Raw genomic sequence first — 21,077 nt, forward strand, 5'->3', positions numbered from 1 at the left:
ATCTCTGCAGAAAAAGACACCGTCTTTTCAGCCTCAGTCCTTTCGTCCCTATAAGATCATATCTGCCCAGGGATAGAGGAAAGGGAAGAAGACTGCAGCAGGCAGCCCATTCCCAGGAACAGAAGCGTTCCACCGCTTCTGACAAGTTCTCAGCATGGCGCTGAGATCGTACAGGACCCCTGGATCCTACAAGTAGTATCCCAGGGGTACAGATTGGAATGTCGAGAAGTTTCCCCTTCGCAGGCTCCTGAAGTCTGCTTTACCAAGGTCTCCCTCCGACAAGGAGGCAGTATGGGAAAAAATTCACAAGCTGTATTCCCAGCAGGTGATAATTAAATTACCCCTCCTACTACAAGAAAAGGGGTATTATTCCACACTATATTGTGGTACTGAAGCCAGAAGGCTAGGTGAGACTTATTCTAAAAAATTTTTTTTGAACACTTACAAAGGTTCAAATCAAGATGGAGTCGCTCAGAGCAGTGATAACGAACCAGGAAGAAGGGGACTATATAGTGTCCCGGGACATCAGGGATCCTTACCTCTATGTCCCAAATTTGCCCTTCTCACTAAGGGTACCTCAGGTTCGTGGTGCAGAACTGTCACTATCAGTTTCAGACGCTGCCGTTTGGATTGTCCACGGCACCCCGGGTCTTTACCAAGGTAATGGCCGAAATGATGATTCTTCTTCGAAGAAAAGGCGTCTTAATTATCCCTTACTTGGACGATCTCCTGATACGGGCATAGTCCAGGGAACAGTTGGAGGTCGGAGTAGCACTATCTAGGATACTGCTACAACAGCACGGGTGGATTCTAAATATTCCAAAATCGCAGCTGATCCCGACGACACGTCTGCTGTGCCTAGGGATGATTCTGGACACAGTCCAGAAAAAGGTGTTTCTCCCGGAAGAGAAAGCCAGGGAGTTATCCGAGCTAGTCAGGAACCTCCTAAAAACAGTGCATCATTGCACAAGGGTCCTGGTAAAAATGGTGGCTTCCTACGAAGCAATTCCATTCGGCAGATTTCACGCAAGAACTTTTCAGTGGGATCTGCTGGACAAATGGTCCGGATCGCATCTTCAGATGCATCAGCGGATAACCCTATATCCAAGGACAAGGGTGTCTCTCCTGTGGTGGTTATAGAGTGCTCGTCTTCTAGAGGGCCGCAGATTCGGCATTCAGGATTGGATGCTGGTGACCACGGAGCCCAGCCCGAAAGGCTGGGGAGCAGTCACACAAGGAAAAAATTTCCAGGGAGTGTGATCAAGTCTGGAGACTTTTCTCCACATAAATATACTGGAGCTGAGGGTAAATTTATAATGCTCTAAGCTTAGCAAGACCTCTGCTTCAAGGTCAGCCGGTATTGATCCAGTGGGAAAAACATCACGGCAGTCGCCCACGTAAACAGACAGGGCGACACAAGAAGCAGGAGGGCAATGGCAAAAACTGCAAGGACTTTTCGCTGGGCGGAAATTCATGTGATAGCACTGTCAGCAGTGTTTCATCCCGGGAATGGAAACTGGGAAGCAGACTTCCTCAGCAGGCACGACCTCCACCCGGGAGAGTGGAAACTTCATCGGGAAGTTTTTTCCACATGATTGTAAACCGTTGGGAAATACCAAAGGTGGACATGATGGCGTCCCGTCTGAACAAAAAACGGGACAGGTATTGCGCCAGGTCAAGAGACCCTCAGGCAATAGCTGTGGACGTTCTGGTAACACCGTGGGTGTAGCAGTCGGTGTATGTGTTCCCTCCTCTGCTTCTCATACCTAAGGTGCTGAGAATTATAAGACGTAGAGGAGTAAGAACTATACTCATGGCTCCGGATTGGCCAAGAAGGACTTGGTACCCGGAACTTCAAGAGATGCTTACAGAGGTCTTATGGCCTCTGCCGCTAAGAAGGGACTTGCTTCAGCAAGTACCATGTCTGTTCCAAGATTTACCGCAGCTGCGTTTGTCGGCATGGCGGTGGAAAGCCGGATCCTAAGGGAAAAAGGCATTCCGGAAGAGGTCATTCCTACCCTGGTCAAAGCCAGAAAGGAGGTGACCGCACAACATTATCACCACATGTGGCGAAAATATGTTGCGTGGTGTGAGGCCAGGAAGGCCCCACAAAGAAATTTCAACTCGGTCGTTTCCTGCATTTCCTGCAAACAGGAGTGTCTATGGGCCTCAAATTGGGGTCCATTAAGGTTAAAATTTCGGCCCTGTCGATTTTCTTCCAGAAAGAATTGGCTTCAGTTCCTGAAGTCCAGAAGTTTGTCAAGGGAGTATTGCATATACAACCCCCTTTTGTGCCTCCAGTGGCACTGTGGGATCTCAACGTAGTTCTGGGATTCCTCAAATCACATTGGTTTAAAACCAGTCAAATCTGTGGATTTGAAGCATCTCACATGAAAAGTGACCATGCTCTTGGCCCTGGCCTGGACTAGGCGAGTGTCAAATTGGTGGTTTTTTCTCAAAAAAGCCCATATCTGTTTGTCCATTCGGACAGGGCAGAGCTGCGGACTCGTCCCCAGTTCTCTCCCTAAGGTGGTGTCAGTGTTTCACCTGAACCAGCTTATTGTGGTGCCTTGCACCTACTAGGGACTTGGAGGACTCCAAGTTGCTAGATGTTGTCAGGGCCCTGAAAATATAGGTTCCAGGACGGTTGGAGTCAGGAAAACTGACTTGCTGTTATCCTGTATGCACCCAACAAACTGGGTGCTCTTGCTTCTAAGCAGACTATTGCTAGTTGGATGTGTAATACAATTCAGCTTGCACATTCTGTGGCAGGCCTGCCACAGCCAAAATATGTAAATGCCCATTCCACAAGGAAGGTGGGCTCATCTTGGGCGGCTGCCCGAGGGGTCTCGGCTTTACAACTTTGCCGAGCAGCTACTTGGTCAGGGGCAAACACGTTTGCTAAATTCTACAAATTTGATACCCTGGCTAAGGAGGACCTGGAGTTCTCTCATTCGGTGCTGCAGAGTCATCCGCACTCTCCCGCCCGTTTGGGAGCTTTGGTATAATCCCCATGGTCCTTTCAGGAACCCCAGCATCCACTAGGACGATAGAGAAAATAAGAATTTACTTACCGATAATTCTATTTCTCGGAGTCCGTAGTGGATGCTGGGCGCCCATCCCAAGTGCGGATTATCTGCAATACTTGTACATAGTTACAAAAATCGGGTTATTATTGTTGTGAGCCATCTTTTCAGAGGCTCCGCTGTTATCATACTGTTAACTGGGTTTAGATCACAAGTTGTACGGTGTGATTGGTGTGGCTGGTATGAGTCTTACCCGGGATTCAAAATTCCTCCCTTATTGTGTACGCTCGTCCGGGCACAGTACCTAACTGGCTTGGAGGAGGGTCATAGGGGGAGGAGCCAGTGCACACCACCTGATCGGAAAGCTTTACTTTTGTGCCCTGTCTCCTGCGGAGCCGCTATTCCCCATGGTCCTTTCAGGAACCCCAGCATCCACTACGGACTCCGAGAAATAGAATTATCGGTAAGTAAATTCTTATTTTACACTGCTTCAGGAGTGGCGTTAAGGCCCACTATTGCCTGTGCATGGATGTCTAAAGCCATAGTAAGGTGGTCAGGCACATTACTAGAGGATTTGGATACAATGGACAGAAGTGACATTGAATTGTTTTTACGTAACATACAGGATTCTGCGGGGCTCATGGTGGAATCCATGAAGGACCTGGGTACGCTGACTGCACAGATATCTTCCATGTCGGTCTCAGCTCGCAGGGGACTCTGGCTACGCCAATGGTCTGCAAACGCAGGTCAGGCTACATAGGTTAGGCTCTTTTTGGGGAAGCGTTGGATGCGTGGATTTCCATGGCAACCGCGGGTAAGTCATCTTTCCTTCCCTCTGCTACACCTTCTGCGAAGAAACCATTTTCTTCAGCTGTGTCGCAGTCCTTTCAGACCGCTAAGGCTAAAAAGTCCAAGCCTCCTACCACTTTCTTTAGAGGTGGTCGTGCAAAATCCAAAAAGCCTGCACCCGCAGGCTCCCAGGACCAGACCTGCTTCTGGTTCCTCAAAATCCTCAGCATGACCGTGGACCGCACAGCCTGGAGGACGGGCTGGTGGGTGCGAGACTCAGACGTTTCAGACACGTCTGGGTGTCCGGCCTGGATACCTGGGTACAGGATATTGTGTCCCAGGGGTACAGACCGCAGTTTCAAAAACTCCCGCCTCACCGATTCTTTAAATCGGGCTTGCCAGCTTTGCTGACAGACAGGGCTGTCCTACGGGAAGCCATCCTAAAATTGGAAAAGTCATAGGTTATTGTCCCAGTTCCACCTCGTATGCGAAACAAGGGTTGTTATCAAACCTTTTCATGGTACCGAAACCGGATGGTTCGGTCAGACCAATTTTAAACTTGAAATCGTTGAACCCTTACCTGAGGGTGTACAAATTCAAAATGGAGTCTCCCAGAGCAGTGATTTCAGGTCTAGAGGAGGGAGAGTTCCTGGTATACCTGGATATCAAAGATGCGTACCTCCACATTCCGATTTGGCCGCCACACCAGGCTTATCTCAGATTTGCATTGTTAGACCGTCACTATCAATTTCAGATGCTGCCATTCGGCCTCTACAGCACCGAGGGTGTTCACCAAGGTGATGGCGGAGATGATGGTTCTCCTCTACAGACAGGGGGTGAACATAATCCCAAATCTGGACGATCTGATAATGGCATCGTCCCTGGAGAAGTTGTTGCAGTCCATTGTTCTCACGACTCATCTGCTCAGGGAACACGGTTGGATCCTAAACCTTTCAAAGTCACATTTGCAGCCGACAAGGAGATTGTCTTTTCTGGGGATGATCCTCGACACGGAAGTGTAGAGGGCGTTTCTGCCGGAGGAGAAAGCGTTGGTGATTCAAACAATGGTCCGGGATGTCCTGAAGCCAACCCGGGTATCGGTTCATCTGTGCATTCGTCTTCTAGGGAAGATGGTTGCCTCCTACGAGGCTCTACGGTACGGAAGGTTTCATACTCGGCCCTTCCAACTGGATCTCCTAGACCAGGCATTCCCAACCGTGGTCCTCAAGGCACACCAACAGTACAGGTTTTAGTGATATCCAGGCTTCAGCACAGATGGTTAAATCAAAATAACTGAGCAGCTAATTAAGTCACCTGTGTTCAAGCAGGGGTAGCACTAAAACCAGGACTGTTACTGTGCCTTGAGGACCGAGGTTGGGAAACGCTGTCCTAGACAAATGGTCGGGTTCTCACCTACACATGCACCAGAGGATACGTCTGTCGCCGAAAGCCAGGATTTCACTCCTCTGGTGGCTGCAAATGCCTCACCTTCTGGAGGGCCGCAGGTTCGGGATTCAGGACTGGGTCCTTCATACCACGGATGCAAGTCGCTGGGGCGCAGTCACTCAGGGGGAAACCTTCCAAGGAAGGTGGTCAAGCCTGGAATCCAGGCTTCAAATAAACATTCTGGAACTAAGAGCCATCTACAACGGTCTGCTCCAAGAGGCTCATCTTCTGCGAGATCGAGCCGTTTAAGTGCAGTCGGACAATGTAATGAAGGTGGCCTACATAAACCAACAGGGTGGAACGAAGAGCAGAGCTGCAAAGTCAGAGGTAACCAGAATCATCTTCTGGGCAGAAAAGCACGCGGTGGTGAAGTCGGCAATCTTCATTCCGGGAGTAGACAACTGGGAAGCGGACTTCCTCAGCAGACACTATCTCCATCCAGGAGAGTGGGGACTCCATCCGGCGGTGTTCACGGAGGTAACAGATCTTTGGGGTGTACCTCAAATAGACATGATGGCCTCCCGTCTCAACAAGAAGCTTTGGAGGTATAGTTCCGGGTCAAGGGACCCGCAAGCCGTGGCGGTGGATACCCTAGTGACTCCGTGGGTGTTCCAGTCGGTGTACGTGTTTCCTCCACCTCCACTCATTCCAAGAGTTCTAAAACTCATAAGGATAACAAGAGTGCAGGCAATCCTCATTGCTCCGGACTGGCCAAAAAGGGATTGGTACTTCTTCTTCTTCTGGGTCTTCTGCTGGAAATCCTCTTCAGGAGGACCTACTGCAACAGGGGCTGTTTGCTTATCAAGACTTACCGTGGCTACGTTTGACGGCATGGAAGTTGAACGCCAGATATTAGCTCGGAAGGGCATTCCGGGCAAGGTTATTCCTACCCTGATACAGGCTAGGAAAGGAGTAACGTCTAAACATTACCATCGCATTTGGAAAAAGTATGTCTCTTGGTGAATCCAAGAAGTTTCCTTATGGTGGAGTTTCAACTGGGACTGTTTCTCCTCTTCCTGCAAGCAGGTGTGGATATGGGCCTGAGGTTGGGATCCGTGAAGGTCCAGATTTCGGCCTTATCCATTTTCTTTCAGAAACAGCTGGCTTCCCTCCCTAAGGTTCAGACTTTCTTGAAAAGGGTTCTGCATATCCAGGCTCCCTTTGTGCCATCTACAGCACCCTGGGATCTTAACATGGTGTTACAGTTCCTCCAATCGTATTGGTTCGAGCCTCTACAGGAGGTTGAGGTCTAGTTTCTCACGTGGAAGGCTGTCACTTTGTTGGCCTTAGCTTCTGCTAGACGTGTGTCTGAGTTGGGGCTTGTAAAAGCCCCTACTTGGTCTTCCATGAAGATAGAGCTGAGCTCCAGACACGTCAGCAGTTCCTTCTGTAGGTTGTGTTGGCATTTCAGATCAACCAACCTATTGTGGTGCCAGTGGCTACTGACACCTGAATTTCATCCAAGTCCTTGATGTTGTAAGTGCTCTGAAAATCTGCGTGAAGAGGACAGCTCGTCACAGAAAATCGGACTCTGTTTGTCCTGTATGATCCCAAGAAACTTGGGTGTCCTGCTTCTAAGCAGACTATATCTCGCTGGATCAGGTTCACTATCCAGCATGCGTATTCTACGGCAGGATTGCCGTGTCCTACGTCTGTTAAGGCCCACTCTACTTGTAAGGTGGGTTCTTCCTGGGTGGCTGCCCGGGGTGTCTCGGCTTTACAGCTTTGCCGAGCAGCTACTTGGTCTGGGTCGAACGCGTTTGCTAAGTTTTACAGGTTCGATACTTTGACCAAACTTCAGGCCCTCAGAGGCCAATCAGTTCAGCAGGAGCCTCCGCGCTCTCCCTCTCGTTCTGGGAGCTTTGGTACATCCCCATGGTACTAATGTGGACCCCAGCATCCTCTAGGACGTAAGAGGAAATAGGATTTTAATTGCTTGCCGATACATCCTTTTCTCGTAGTTCATAGAGGATTCTGGGCGCCCGCCCAGCGCTTCGTGATCCTGCAGTGGTTGTTTAACTCAGTACTGCTTCGTTCTTGGTTAAGTACTATTCAGCCGTTGCTGATTTTTCAAGCTGGTTAGCTTGGTTTGCCTTGTATGTGTGAGCTGGTGTGAATCTCACCACGATCTGTGTAAAATCCTTCTCTTGAAGTTGTCCGTCTCCTCGGGCACAGTTTCTTGACTGAGTCTGGTAGGAGGGACATAGAGGGAGGAGCCAGCCCACACTCTCAAACTCTTAAAGTGCCAGTGGCTCCTAGTGGACCCATCTATACCCCATAGTACTAATGTGGACCCCAGCATCCTCTACGGACTACGAGAAATGGCTTTACCGGTAGGTGATTAAAATCCTATTTTCTCCCCACCTTTTTCCAATGACATAATGGAGTTGTAGTCCCCTTTTCAATGTACACAGTTTCCACTGCTGGGTTACATCTCCTGCAGAGCAGTATTTGAACATGTTGATAGTGGTCAGCCATTGTATCTGATTCTCCCATGATGAGCCTACTTGTGCATTTATACTTTTATTAAGTAGCGGATAGATCTAACGTCTCCATTCAGTACCTCTTCACTGTTACCACACATCCGGAATACAGCAAATCTTGGAGTGGGGTGCAAAGTTTTATATATGTACAGGCAACTATAGCTGAATATCCTTTTATAAGCTAGGTAGGATGATATTTATCTATACATTTCTCTAACGTCCTAGTGGATGCTGGGGACTCCGAAAGGACCATGGGGAATAGCGGCTCCGCATGAGACTGGGCACAAAGTAAAAGCTTTAGGACTAGCTGGTGTGCACTGGCTCCTCCCCCTATGACCCTCCTCCAAGCCTCAGTTAAGATTTTGTGCCCGAACGAGAAGGGTGCAATCTAGGTGGCTCTCCTGAGCTGCTTAGAGTAAAAGTTTAAATAGGTTTTTTATTTTCAGTGAGACCTGCTGGCAACAGGCTCACTGCATCGAGGGACTAAGGGGAGAAGAAGCGAACTCACCTGCGTGCAGAGTGGATTGGGCTTCTTAGGCTACTGGACATTAGCTCCAGAGGGACGATCACAGGCCCAGCCATGGATGGGTCCCGGAGCCGCGCCGCCGGCCCCCTTACAGATGCTGAAGCAAGAAGAGGTCCATAAATCGGCGGCAGAAGACTTTCCTGTCTTCATAAGGTAGCGCACAGCACTGCAGCTGTGCGCCATTGCTCTCAGCACACTTCACACTTCGGTCACTGAGGGTGCAGGGCGCTGGGGGGGGGCGCCCTGGGAAGCAATGAATTTACCTTATTTGGCAAAAAATACATCACATATAGCTCCTGGGCTATATGGATGTATTTAACCCCTGACAGTTTTCCAGAAAAAAGCGGGAGAAGAGCCCGCCGTGAAGGGGGCGGGGCCTATCTCCTCCGCACACAGCGCCATTTTTCCCACACAGCTCCGCTGGTAGGAAGGCTCCCAGAATCTCCCCTGCATCCTGCAACTACAGAAACAGGGTAAAAAAGAGAGGGGGGCACTTATTTGGCAAAAATAACAGATATAAGCAGCTATAAGGGATAGACACTTATTGTAAGGTTGTCCCTATACATATATAGCGCTCTGGTGTGTGCTGGCAAACTCTCCCTCTGTCTCCCCAAGGGGCTAAGTGGGTCCTGTCCTCTATCAGAGCATTCCCTGTGTGTGTGCTGGGTGTCGGTACGTGTGTGTCGACATGTATGAGGAGGAAAATGATGTGGAGGCGGAGCAATTGCCTATAATGGTGATGTCACCCCCTAGGGAGTCGACTCCTGAATGGATGGCCGTAATTAAGGAATTACGTGACAGTGTCGGCACGTTACAGAAAACTGTTGACGACATGAGACAGCCGGCAGCTCAGTTAGTGCCTGTCCAGGCGTCTCAAACACCGTCAGGGGCTATTAAACGCCCGTTACCTCAGTGGGTCGACACGGACCCAGACACAGACACTGACTCCAGTGTCGACGGTGAAGAAACAAACGTATTTTCCAGTAGGGCCACACGTTACATGATCACGGCAATGAAGGAGGTTTTGCACATCTCTGATACTGCAAGTACCACAAAAAGGGGTATTATGTGGGGTGTGAAAAAACTACCCGTAGTTTTTCCTGAATCAGATGAATTGAATGAAGTGTGTGATGAAGCGTGGGTTACCCCCGACAAAAAACTGCTAATTTCTAAAAAATTATTGGCACTATATCCCTTCCCACCAGAGGTTAGGGCTCGTTGGGAAACACCCCCTATGGTGGATAAGGCGCTCACACGCTTATCAAAACAAGTGGCGTTACCGTCTCCAGAAACGGCCGCCCTTAAGGAGCCAGCAGATAGGAGGCTGGAAAATATCCTTAAAAGTATATACACTCATACTGGTGTTATACTACGACCAGCAATCGCCTCAGCCTGGATGTGCAGTGCTGGGGTGGCTTGGTCGGATTCCCTGACTGAAAATATTGATACCCTGGACAGGGACAATATATTGACTATAGAGCATTTAAAGGATGCATTCCTATATATGCGAGATGCACAGAGAGACATTTGCACTCTGGCATCAAGAGTAAGTGCGATGTCCATTTCTGCCAGAAGAGGATTATGGACGCGACAGTGGTCAGGGGATGCGGATTCCAAACGGCATATGGAAGTATTGCCGTATAAAGGGGAGGAGTTATTTGGGGGCGGTCTATCGGACCTGGTGGCAACGGCTGGGAAATCCACCTTTTTACCCCAAGTCACCTCGCAGCAGAAAAAGATACCGTCTTTTCAGGCTCAGTCCTTTCGTCCCCATAAGGGCAAGCGGGCAAAAGGCCACTCATATCTGCCCCGGGGCAGAGGAAGGGGAAAAAGACTGCAACAGACAGCTTCTTCCCACGAACAGAAGCCCTCCCCCGCTTCTGCCAAGTCCTCAGCATGACGCTGGGGCCTTACAAGCGGACTCGGGCACGGTGGGGGCCCGTCTCAAGAATTTCAGCGCGCAGTGGGCTCACTCGCAAGTGGACCCCTGGATCCTGCAGGTAGTATCTCAGGGGTACAAATTGGAATTCGAGACGTCTCCCCCTCGCCGGTTCCTGAAGTCTGCTTTACCAACGTCTACCCCCGACAGGGAGGCGGTATTGGAAGCCATTCACAAGCTGTATTCCCAGCAAGTGATAATCAAGGTACCCCTCCTACAACAGGGAAAGGGGTATTACTCCACGCTGTTTGTGGTACCGAAGCCGGACGGCTCGGTGAGACCCATTTTAAATCTGAAAGCCTTGAACACTTACTTAAAAAGGTTCAAGTTCAAGATGGAGTCACTCAGAGCAGTGATAGCGAACCTGGAAGAAGGGGACTACATGGTGTCTCTGGACATCAAGGATGCTTACCTCCATGTCCCAATTTGCCCTTCTCACCAAGGGTACCTCAGGTTTGTGGTACAGAACTGTCACTATCAGTTTCAGACGCTGCCGTTTGGATTGTCCACGGCACCCCGGGTCTTTACCAAGGTAATGGCCGAAATGATGATTCTTCTTCGAAGAAAAGGCGTCTTAATTATCCCTTACTTGGACGATCTCCTGATAAGGGCACGGTCCAGAGAACAGTTAGAGGTCGGAGTAGCACTATCTCAAATAGTACTACGACAGCACAGATGGATTCTAAATATTCCAAAATCGCAGCTGATTCCGACGACACGTCTGCTGTTCCTAGGGATGATTCTGGACACAGTACAGAAAAAGGTGTTTCTCCCGGAAGAGAAAGCAGGGAGTTATCCGACCTAGTCAGGAAACTCCTAAGACCAGGCCAGGTGTCAGTGCATCAGTGCACAAGGGTCCTGGGAAAGATGGTGGCTTCTTACGAAGCGATTCCATTCGGCAGATTCCACGCAAGAACTTTTCAGTTGGATCTGCTAGACAAATGGTCCGGATCGCATCTTCAAATGCATCAGCGGATAACCCTGTCTCCAAGGACAAGGGTGTCTCTCCTGTGGTGGTTACAGAGTGCTCATCTCCTAGAGAGCCGCAGATTCGGCATTCAGGATTGGGTCCTGGTGACCACGGATGCCAGCCTGAGAGGCTGGGGAGCAGTCACACAGGGAAAAAATTTCCAGGGCTTGTGGTCAAGCATGGAAACGTCACTTCACATAAATATCCTGGAACTAAGGGCCATTTACAATGCCCTAAGTCAGGCAAGGCCTCTGCTTCAGGGTCAGCCAGTATTGATCCAGTCGGACAACATCACGGCAGTCGCCCACGTAAACAGACAGGGCGGCACAAGAAGCAGGAGGGCAATGACGGAAGTGGCAAGGATTCTTCGCTGGGCGGAAAATCATGTGATAGCACTGTCAGCAGTGTTCATTCCGGGAGTGGACAACTGGGAAGCAGACTTCCTCAGCAGACACGATCTTCACCCGGGGGAGTGGGGACTTCACCCAGAAGTCTTCCACATGATTGTAAACCGTTGGGAAAAACCAAAGGTGGACATGATGGCGTCTCGCCTCAACAAAAAACTGGACAGATATTGCTCCAGGTCAAGGGACCCTCAGGCAATAGCTGTGGACGCTCTGGTAACACCGTGGGTGTACCGGTCAGTGTATGTGTTCCCTCCTCTTCCTCTCATACCAAAAGTACTGAGAATCATAAGAAGGAGAGGAGTAAAGGCTATACTCGTGGCTCCGGATTGGCCAAGAAGGACTTGGTACCCGGAAATTCAAGAGATGCTCACGGAGGACCCGTGGCCTCTACCTCTAAGACAGGACCTGCTCCGGCAGGAACCGTGTCTGTTCCAAGACTTACCGCGGCTGCGTTTGACGGCATGGCGGTTGAACGCCGGATCCTGAAGGAAAAGGGCATTCCGGATGAAGTCATCCCTACCCTGATCAAAGCCAGGAAGGATGTAACCGTACAACATTATCACCGTATTTGGCGTAAATATGTTGCGTGGTGCGAGGCCAGGAAGGCCCCTACGGAGGAATTTCAACTGGGTCGATTCCTGCATTTCCGGCAAACAGGACTGTCTATGGGCCTCAAATTAGGGTCCATTAAGGTTCAAATTTCGGCCCTGTCGATATTCTTCCAAAAAGAACTAGCTTCTGTTCCTGAAGTTCAGACGTTTGTCAAGGGAGTACTGCATATACAGCCTCCTTTTGTGCCTCCAGTGGCACCTTGGGATCTCAATGTAGTGTTGGGATTCCTAAGATCACATTGGTTTGAACCACTCACCACTGTGGACTTGAAATATCTCACATGGAAAGTGGTAATGCTGTTGGCCCTGGCTTCAGCCAGGCGTGTCAGAATTGGCGGCTTTATCCTATAAAAGCCCTTGCCTGGTTTTTCATGCGGACAGGGCGGAATTGAGGACTCGTCCTCAATTTCTCCCTAAGGTGGTTTCAGCGTTTCACTTAAACCAACCTATTGTGGTGCCTGCGGCTACTAGGGACTTGGAGGATTCCAAGTTGCTGGACGTGGTCAGGGCCCTGAAAATGTATGTTTCCAGGACGGCTGGAGTCAGAAAATCTGACTCGCTGTTTATCCTGTGTGCACCCAACAAGCTGGGTGCTCCTGCTTCTAAGCAGACGATTGCTCGTTGGATTTGTAGTACAATTCAGCTTGCACATTCTGTGGCAGGCCTGCCACAGCCAAAATCTGTAAAAGCCCATTCCACACGGAAAGTGGGCTCATCTTGGGCGGCTGCCCGAGGGGTCTCGGCTTTGCAACTTTGCCGAGCAGCTACTTGGTCAGGGGCAAACACGTTTGCTAAATTCTACAAATTTGATACCCTGGCTGAGGAGGACCTGGAGTTCTCTCATTCGGTGCTGCGGAGTCATCCGAACTCTCCCGCCCGTTTGGGAGCTTTGGTATAATCCCCATGGTCCTTTCGGAGTCCCCAGCATCCACTAGGACGTTAGAGAAAATAAGAATTTACTTACCGATAATTCTATTTCTCATAGTCCGTAGTGGATGCTGGGCGCCCATCCCAAGTGCGGATTGTCTGCATTACTTGTACATAGTTATTGTTACAAAAATCGGGTTATTGTTGTTGTGAGCCATCTTTTCAGAGGCTCCTTCTGTTATCATGCTGTTAACTGGGTTCAGATCACAAGTTGTACGGTGTGATTGGTGTGGCTGGTATGAGTCTTACCCGGGATTCAAAATCCTTCCTTATTGTGTACGCTCGTCCGGGCACAGTATCCTAACTGAGGCTTGGAGGAGGGTCATAGGAGGAGGAGCCAGTGCACACCAGCTAGTCCTAAAGCTTTTACTTTGTGCCCAGTCTCCTGCGGAGCCGCTATTCCCCATGGTCCTTTCGGAGTCCCCAGCATCCACTACGGACTATGAGAAATAGAATTATCGGTAAGTAAATTCTTATTTTTTGTCTAGATGACCATAGAGAATACCAGGGAAGTTTAAAGTTTGCTTCATCCCCCATGTATTAATCTCTTCTGTTTTCTTCTTAATTGTTTACTCGATAAGTGCACACTCTTTTCTGCCTTTTAACATATTTTGCCCTACACATGTGCAAATATATTACAGGCCTGTTTGTTTCCTCAACTTTTTAATCTTCCTCCATTAACCTTATGTAATTATATTGTAGAAACCAACTCTTGCTCCCGATGTTAAAGACAAGGAGTACAAACCTCATGATATACCGCAGAGGCAGTCTGTCCAACCTTCAGAAAACTGCACTCCTGCCAGACGGGCTAAACGTATGAGAGCAGAGGTGAGGGGCAGTTCTCCAGGAGCACATTCTACATCTCAGCCTGAATGGAAATTGTGCAATGTGTTGATTACAGCATATAATAATAATAAGGCAATGTTTGCTTACCTTCAAGGTGGTAAAGATTAAAACTGAGCCAGAAGAAACTGTAGAACTAAGACCTCGGACTTTGCGTCGTAGGATGGGATCTACACCCTCCATATGTGAAAATGGTAAGTAGGGTCTTGGAATATTATAAGAAAAACTATTGTCTAATGTTGTGTAATGCATCCATCGAATAGATTAAACTTTTTTCTAGTATCTTAATAAATATCACCTTAAATACATTCTGTGTGGTGTTCAGTCATTGTGCTGAAACTGATTGATCTCCAAATGGAGGAAACAAGATTTTTCTTTCATTCATGGGGGACATGGGAGAAACACTGAAGTATGATAAATGGTGTGAGGAATCTTGGTATTTTATGAATAAAAAAACAACTCTGCAGCATATTGACTCCTTCCCGTCTATAGCTCTATAACCTTTCCTAGGGGAATTTGGGTCCTGCCATCACAGGCTTGTCTGGACCCCCCTGTGGCCATCAACTCAAGGGGTCTCTGCTGCTGACCAGATGGCTCCATAGCTTTTATGGTGCCTTTCGTGGTTGCTCCTCCTGGTTGGCCCCAGCTCGGCCAGCAACAGCTGCCCCAGCACCTGTTTCTTTCGAGCTAGATGTTAGGGAACATCTTGCAGGCGGTCGTGCTACCTGTCTGTGATGAGCATACCTTCCTGCTTGGACTGCTTACCAGTCCTCTCTGGTATGTATTTCTGACTGTGCAATTCTTTTCCTTGTTACCTCTCTCCTCCAGACTATATAACTCTAGGGGGAGGAGTGGTTTGCTGCAGGTGGGTATAGATTAGCAAATAAACATGTTACACACACTTTGGTCTATATATTTATCCTTCATTTTTACTGTATCTTTTTAGTTTATTTATTTTTTCATCTTTCCTTCATACTATGGAAAGTACAATTCTGCTGGGACAATCCCTGACATAAGCTGCGCTGTCTCTAAGGTGTTTACATGCACAAAATGTAAAGCTACATTTTCTTATGCACGTCGAAACGGGACGTTCTTTGCGCTGCATGTAAAGTTTATGGTTAGCAAGAGTTTCCTGGTGAGGACCCCTTTGACAGAGGAGGCACTGTCTTGGGTGGTTATCCTATTTGGCTAGATCAGTTAGGGGTCTAGTTCAAATGTCCTCTCTAAAGCTTCATCTGAGTCCCATGCTCCAAAATGTCACATTTTTGATCTCCTTCATGTTGTGAGAAGAGTCAAACTTTCTTCTGTTAAGGACGAGGCTATGCCAGATTTGAATCAGGACATGTCTTCTCAGGGGAGGACTCCGGGGCTGCTTGGGGGATGTGGGGAGTAGAAGCCAATATTGTTGCTATCAGACAAGTTCTACAGGGTGCAGTGGAATCAGAATGTTTGTGTTCTTCCCCTTAATTATTGGATTTACTGGCTGAGTACTGGTCTCTCCTGGACCGCAGGTTCCAAATCTCCCAAATGTTTTTGTCCTCCTTTCCAGAAACGATGTGTTGCCTTGGGAACATTCTTCTTTAGTGGATAGAAGACTTTTTTATATTTCAATCCCTGGCGCTGCTTCATTTAAAGATTAACAGACCGCAAGCTGGACACTACATTGGATTTTTTTTGTTTGGCTTGTAGCTTCGCTCATAGACCCATCCTGGCCTTAGCATGCGTAAAAAGTAGTTGAAAGATGGGCCAATCAACTAGAGGCGGGCCTGCATTCAGGTTCCACTTGTTCTGAATTGTTTCCATCGGTGGAACGCTTCACAGGATCAGCCACCTACTTTGGCTAGGCTGCCATTGAAGCTGGCCTACTTGTTGTTTGGGTATCTGCGGTAGCTGCACGGAGTACCCCTGGGTGCAGTTTTGGCATGTTGATTCCATTTCTAAAAGATACTGGAAGCTTTGCACTTTCAGGGTAAGGTCTTGTTTGAACTTGAGTTGGGCAAGATCATTATACAGTCTATGGGAACAGCAGTCCTTTTCTGCCTCCTCCTGCTTCTCGTTATCATGGTCCTTTCTTACACTAGTCAGGAACACAAAGGGGTCAGTCCACATCTAGAGGAGCATCTACCTCTAAAAACTGAAGTTGTTCCAGTGGTAAGTCTGCCTGGTTGGTTTGACACTCATGCAAAGCAGGTCACTAAGCTATCTGCATGACTGGTCACCCTAACCTTAAGTTCTTTATAATGGGTCTTCTTACGGACCCAGTAAATTAAATGCAGTTAAGTAATTGCTGTCATCTGTCTAGTTCCAGAATCTCAAAATATTTTCTAATCCAAAAAACAGACTGGTCATTTTGTCCCATTGTAAATTTGAAGTCCCTCAAAAACTATGTTTCTACTTTCAAAATGAAGTTGATTTGATATGTCATTCTGAGCCTGTAGCCAGACAAATTTTTAGTCTCCATGACAACAGAGGACAATTACATACATATGCGAGTTTTCGAAATGCATTGCGCATTCCTGTGGTTTAGGACATTCCATTTCGAGCCCTGCTGTTTGGGCTTGCGTCTGCCCCAAGAGTGTCCCACGAAGAATATGCTTTTGTAGGCACATCTTCGAGCTCTCTGGTTGACCGTTATTCTCTATTTATGCAACTTTTTTTTGCTGAAGGCTCCGTCGTCTCACACATTGAATTGTGTATTGCAAAATGGGAGGGCGGGTCCATGACAACGCTATTCAATGTATCACAGGTCAGGACAATAGAACTTTTTTTTTCTCCGTTCTCAGGGCTGGATCATTAATTGTCGAAAATCAAACCTTGTGCCATGTACCATCTCAAGAGAAACTGGTCTTTGGACACCATTCCCGTGCCTTTTGTCTTGTGTTTTTTTTTGTTTACAACTTGTTTGTTTGAAAACGATGGGCTGGGTGTAATTATGCCCGAGTTCAGTGGCCATTCGGGATGTCGGTGCAACTCTGCTTTTTTTTTTTTAAGGGGCCAACACTTACAAGGCAAAACCTAGCCTGACTGTCTTTGACAGCTTGGCTCTTGAGTCATCCCTCCTAAGATCTAAAGGTTTTTCTTGCTCTGTGGTCCAGACCATGCTCAGGGCATGGAAGCCATCCTCTGCCTGTATCATCTTGTGTGTGACTTACATACATACATACATACATACATACATACATACATACATACATATGGTGCGCTGCAAGACTCTATGACCCTTTGATTTTTAGAGTTTGCTGGATCCTTGCATTTCTTTAAGCTGGATTGAATATTGGACTCTGCCTGGCCTCTCTGAAATTGCACGGCTCTGCTCTGTCATATGGTTCCAGTGTAGAATTGCTCCACTGCCGGATATTTGCACCTTTCTTCACGGTGTCCTCCATATTCAACCTCCCTTTGTCCCTCCAGTGGCTCAGTATTTCTTTATCATCCACTAGGGGTCACTGGAGTACTCTTGGGATATGGACGGGCGGAGCCGAACAAAGGCACTGAATATTCAAATTTAGGACCCTCCCACCCCTCCATATCCCCGAGTACCTCAGTGTACTGTCACAGTGTTTTTTCGGTGCTCACAGCACGAACATCGGCTTGTGGTATAGCCACACTTTGATTTTTATTTTTAATTTTTATTTTTACACATCCCTTCCCAGTTTCTGGAAAAACATGGGTCCGGGATAGTGCCGCTGCACGGGCAGCGCATGGCGTGTCGGTCCTCACAAAGAGCACCCTCACAGCCACAGACAGCATGGCGTGTCGGTCCTCACGAAGAGCACCCTCACAGCCACAGACAGCCCACTGCTTCTACAAAGAGCAGCCAGGAAAAGCTGGACGGGCTTGCACAAAGAAGCCGTCGCAGCCATAGATTACTGGAAGCTGACTGGAGCTGGACGGAGCTTACACATAAAAAGCCCCGCCACAGCCAAGACTACAGAGCTGAGGCAGTCGTCAGCCATGATCAGAAAGGTAGGCTGGGGAAAACGGGGCGGTCAGCGCAGGCTGCCGCCCCGCTATGTAAGGGTTAATGCCTCCTGCGCATACGGAGCTCCGTCCGGCTGCACAGCAGGGGGAGCTCATACGCACTATGCCCAGCCGCTATGGAACGGAGCTTACAGAAAGCCCCGTCACAGCCAGGATGAAAGCCCCGTCACAAGCTGGACGGAGCGTACAGGAGGTGCGGCACATGTCCTAATGGTGGGGTGTCAGGGCGGTCAGCTCACGCTGCCGCCCTGCTGTGTGGGGGTTTGCCGCCGCTGATATGCCCCGCTTAACTACGCTGGAAGCTCAGAGCGGCCGCACGTCACTCAGAGACGCCGGCCGCTCTCCCAGCGCTGATTACCCGGCACCGAGGTAGGACAGGCGCCGCCCGAGCCACAGTAAGTACCCGCTTTCTAACATGCACAGAGCGGCCGCACGTCACTCACAGACGCCGGCCGCTCTTCCAGCGCTGACACCGCACGCTGATGATACATGGCGCCGCCCGCTCTTCCGGACGGCTCCCCGGCGCTATACACAGCGCTCCCCTGCTCTCCCTGCACCCGTTCCCGCTGCAGGTAACATAGGGGAGACTACCGGGGGTAAGGGGGAGTAAATACCCATAGCAACAGCACCAAGGCTGCATGGGTTAATAAGACATAGTTTTCACAGAGCATGTCCTAAAATATGTTTCTAATTGTATGGATGGCATGCTTCCTGTTTTCTGTAGGCTGCCATTTGATGTCATAAGTGTTCTATTAACTGGAATGTGATTATCACACTTTAATAGGCTATTAAGCCTATATTACCTGTATAATAGGCTATTAAGTCTATATATATTAACACTGCAGCAGGTCCTGTGCTTTTCAGTGTATGCATGGCATGGGGGCCATTTTTTAATCATTACAGTTTCTTCCAGTTTATAATTCCGGCCATACACCTCTACTCCACAAGGAGGCGCAGGGGTGTTAGTGGGAATTTTTGTTCAGGTTTCACATAATTCTAGAACATTCCTGCCCTACATCTCTAAGCCACCAGAGGCAAAGGGGGTGTTAGTGGGAATGTAGTTCGGATTGCACATGTGAACTGCTTTTCACATAAAGAATACTCTGGTTTCTCTTCAGATCTAATAAATCTTTCGCCTGTTGCTAAAGATGTCCGTAGAGAGAAATAACCATGTGTTTCATAGCCTGGCTACGGCTGGCCTTAATATGCTTTTCTCTATCGTCCTAAGTGGATGCTGGGGTTCCTGAAAGGACCATGGGGAATAGCGGCTCCGCAGGAGACAGGGCACAAAAAAGTAAAGCTTTTACCAGATCAGGTGGTGTGCACTGGCTCCTCCCCCTATGACCCTCCTCCAGACTCCAGTTAGATTTTGTGCCCGAACGAGAAGGGTGCAATCTAGGTGGCTCTCCTAAAGAGCTGCTTAGAGAAAGTTTAGCTTAGGTTTTTTTACTTTACAGTGAGTCCTGCTGGCAACAGGATCACTGCAACGAGGGACTTAGGGGAGAAGTAGTGAACTCACCTGCGTGCAGAGTGGATTTGCTGCTTGGCTACTGGACACTAGCTCCAGAGGGACGATCACAGGTACAGCCTGGATGGTCACCGGAGCCGCGCCGCCGGCCCCCTTGCAGACGCTGAAGAGAGAAGAGGTCCAAAATCGGCGGCTGAAGACTCCTGAGTCTTCATAAAGGTAGCGCACAGCACTGCAGCTGTGCGCCATTTTCCTCTCAGCACACTTCACACAACAGTCACTGAGGGTGCAGAGCGCTGGGGGGGGCGCTCTGAGAGGCAAATAAAAACCTTATTAGAGGCAAAAAAAATACCTCACATATAGCCCACAGAGGCTATATGGAGATATTTAACCCCTGCCTAACTTCAAAAATAGCGGGAGACGAGGCCGCCGAAAAAGGGGCGGGGCCTATCTCCTCAGCACACAGCGCCATTTTCTCTCACAGAAAAGCTGGAGAGAAGGCTCCCAGGCTCTCCCCTGCACTGCACTACAGAAACAGGGTTAAAACAGAGAGGGGGGGCACTGATTTTGGCGATATTGTATATATATAAAAGATGCTATAAGGGAGAAACACTTATATAAGGTTGTCCCTATATAATTATAGCGTTTTTGGTGTGTGCTGGCAGACTCTCCCTCTGTCTCCCCAAAGGGCTAGTGGGTCCTGTCCTCTGTCAGAGCATTCCCGGTGTGTGTGCTGTGTGTCGGTACGTGTGTGTCGACATGTATGAGGACGATGTTGGTGAGGAGGCGGAGAAATTGCCTGTAATGGTGATGTCACTCTCTAGGGAGTCGACACCGGAATGGATGGCTTATTTAGAGAATTACGTGAGAATGTCAACACGCTGCAAGGTCGGTTGACGACATGAGACGGCCGACAATCTATTAGGACCGGTCCAGGCGTCTCAGAAACACCGTCAGGGGTTTTAAAAACGCCCATTTACCTCAGTCGGTCGACACAGACACAGACACGGACACTGAATACAGTGTCGACGGTGAATAAACAAACGTATTTCTCATTAGGGCCACACGTTAAGGGCAATGAAGGAGGTGTTACGTGTTTCTGATACTACAAGTACCACAAGAAAGGGTATTATGTGGGAGTGAAAAAACTACCTGTAGTTTTTCCTGAATCAGATAAAATAAAATGAAGTGTGTGAGGATGCGTAGGGTTACCCCGATAGCAAATATTGGCGTTATACCCTTTCCCGCCAGAAATTAGGGTACGTTGGGAAACACCCCTTAGGGTGATAAGGCGCTCACACGCTTATCAAGTGGCGTTACCGTCTCCAGATACGGCCGCCCTCAAGGAGCCAGCTGATAGGAAGCTGGAAAAATATCCTAAAAAGTATATACACACATACGGTGGTTATACTGCGACCAGCGATCGCCATCAGCCTGGAGATGCAGTGCTGGGTTGGCTTGGTCGGATTCCCTGACTGAAAATATTTTATTCATGTAGAGCATTTAATAGGATGCATTCTATATATATGTATGTGAGATGCACAGAGGGATATTTGCTCTCTGGCATCAAGATAAGTGCGTTGTCCATATCTCCCAGAAGATGTCAGGGACACGACAGTGGTCAGGTGATACAGATCCCATACGGCAGATGGAAGTATTGC

General features: G+C 48.7%; 1 protein-coding gene and 1 pseudogene across 3 annotated transcripts in view; both read left to right on the plus strand.

Annotated features, from left to right (window-relative positions):
* The window catches only part of KDM5B (lysine demethylase 5B), a 220,018-nt gene that overhangs the window by 134,935 nt on the left and 64,006 nt on the right, over positions 1 to 21,077 (plus strand). For all 3 annotated transcript variants that reach the window (XM_063954821.1, XM_063954823.1, XM_063954822.1), the window contains exons 6-7: positions 13,827 to 13,952; positions 14,065 to 14,161. In XM_063954821.1, the coding sequence (XP_063810891.1) occupies positions 13,827 to 13,952; positions 14,065 to 14,161 (223 nt within the window). The remainder of the gene's footprint in view (positions 1 to 13,826; positions 13,953 to 14,064; positions 14,162 to 21,077) is intronic.
* Positions 19,047 to 19,132, plus strand: LOC135054194 (U5 spliceosomal RNA; annotated as a pseudogene).

Source organism: Pseudophryne corroboree, chromosome 2 (genome assembly GCF_028390025.1).
Source record: "Pseudophryne corroboree isolate aPseCor3 chromosome 2, aPseCor3.hap2, whole genome shotgun sequence".
In the NCBI taxonomy this organism is placed as follows: Eukaryota; Metazoa; Chordata; class Amphibia; order Anura; family Myobatrachidae; genus Pseudophryne; species Pseudophryne corroboree.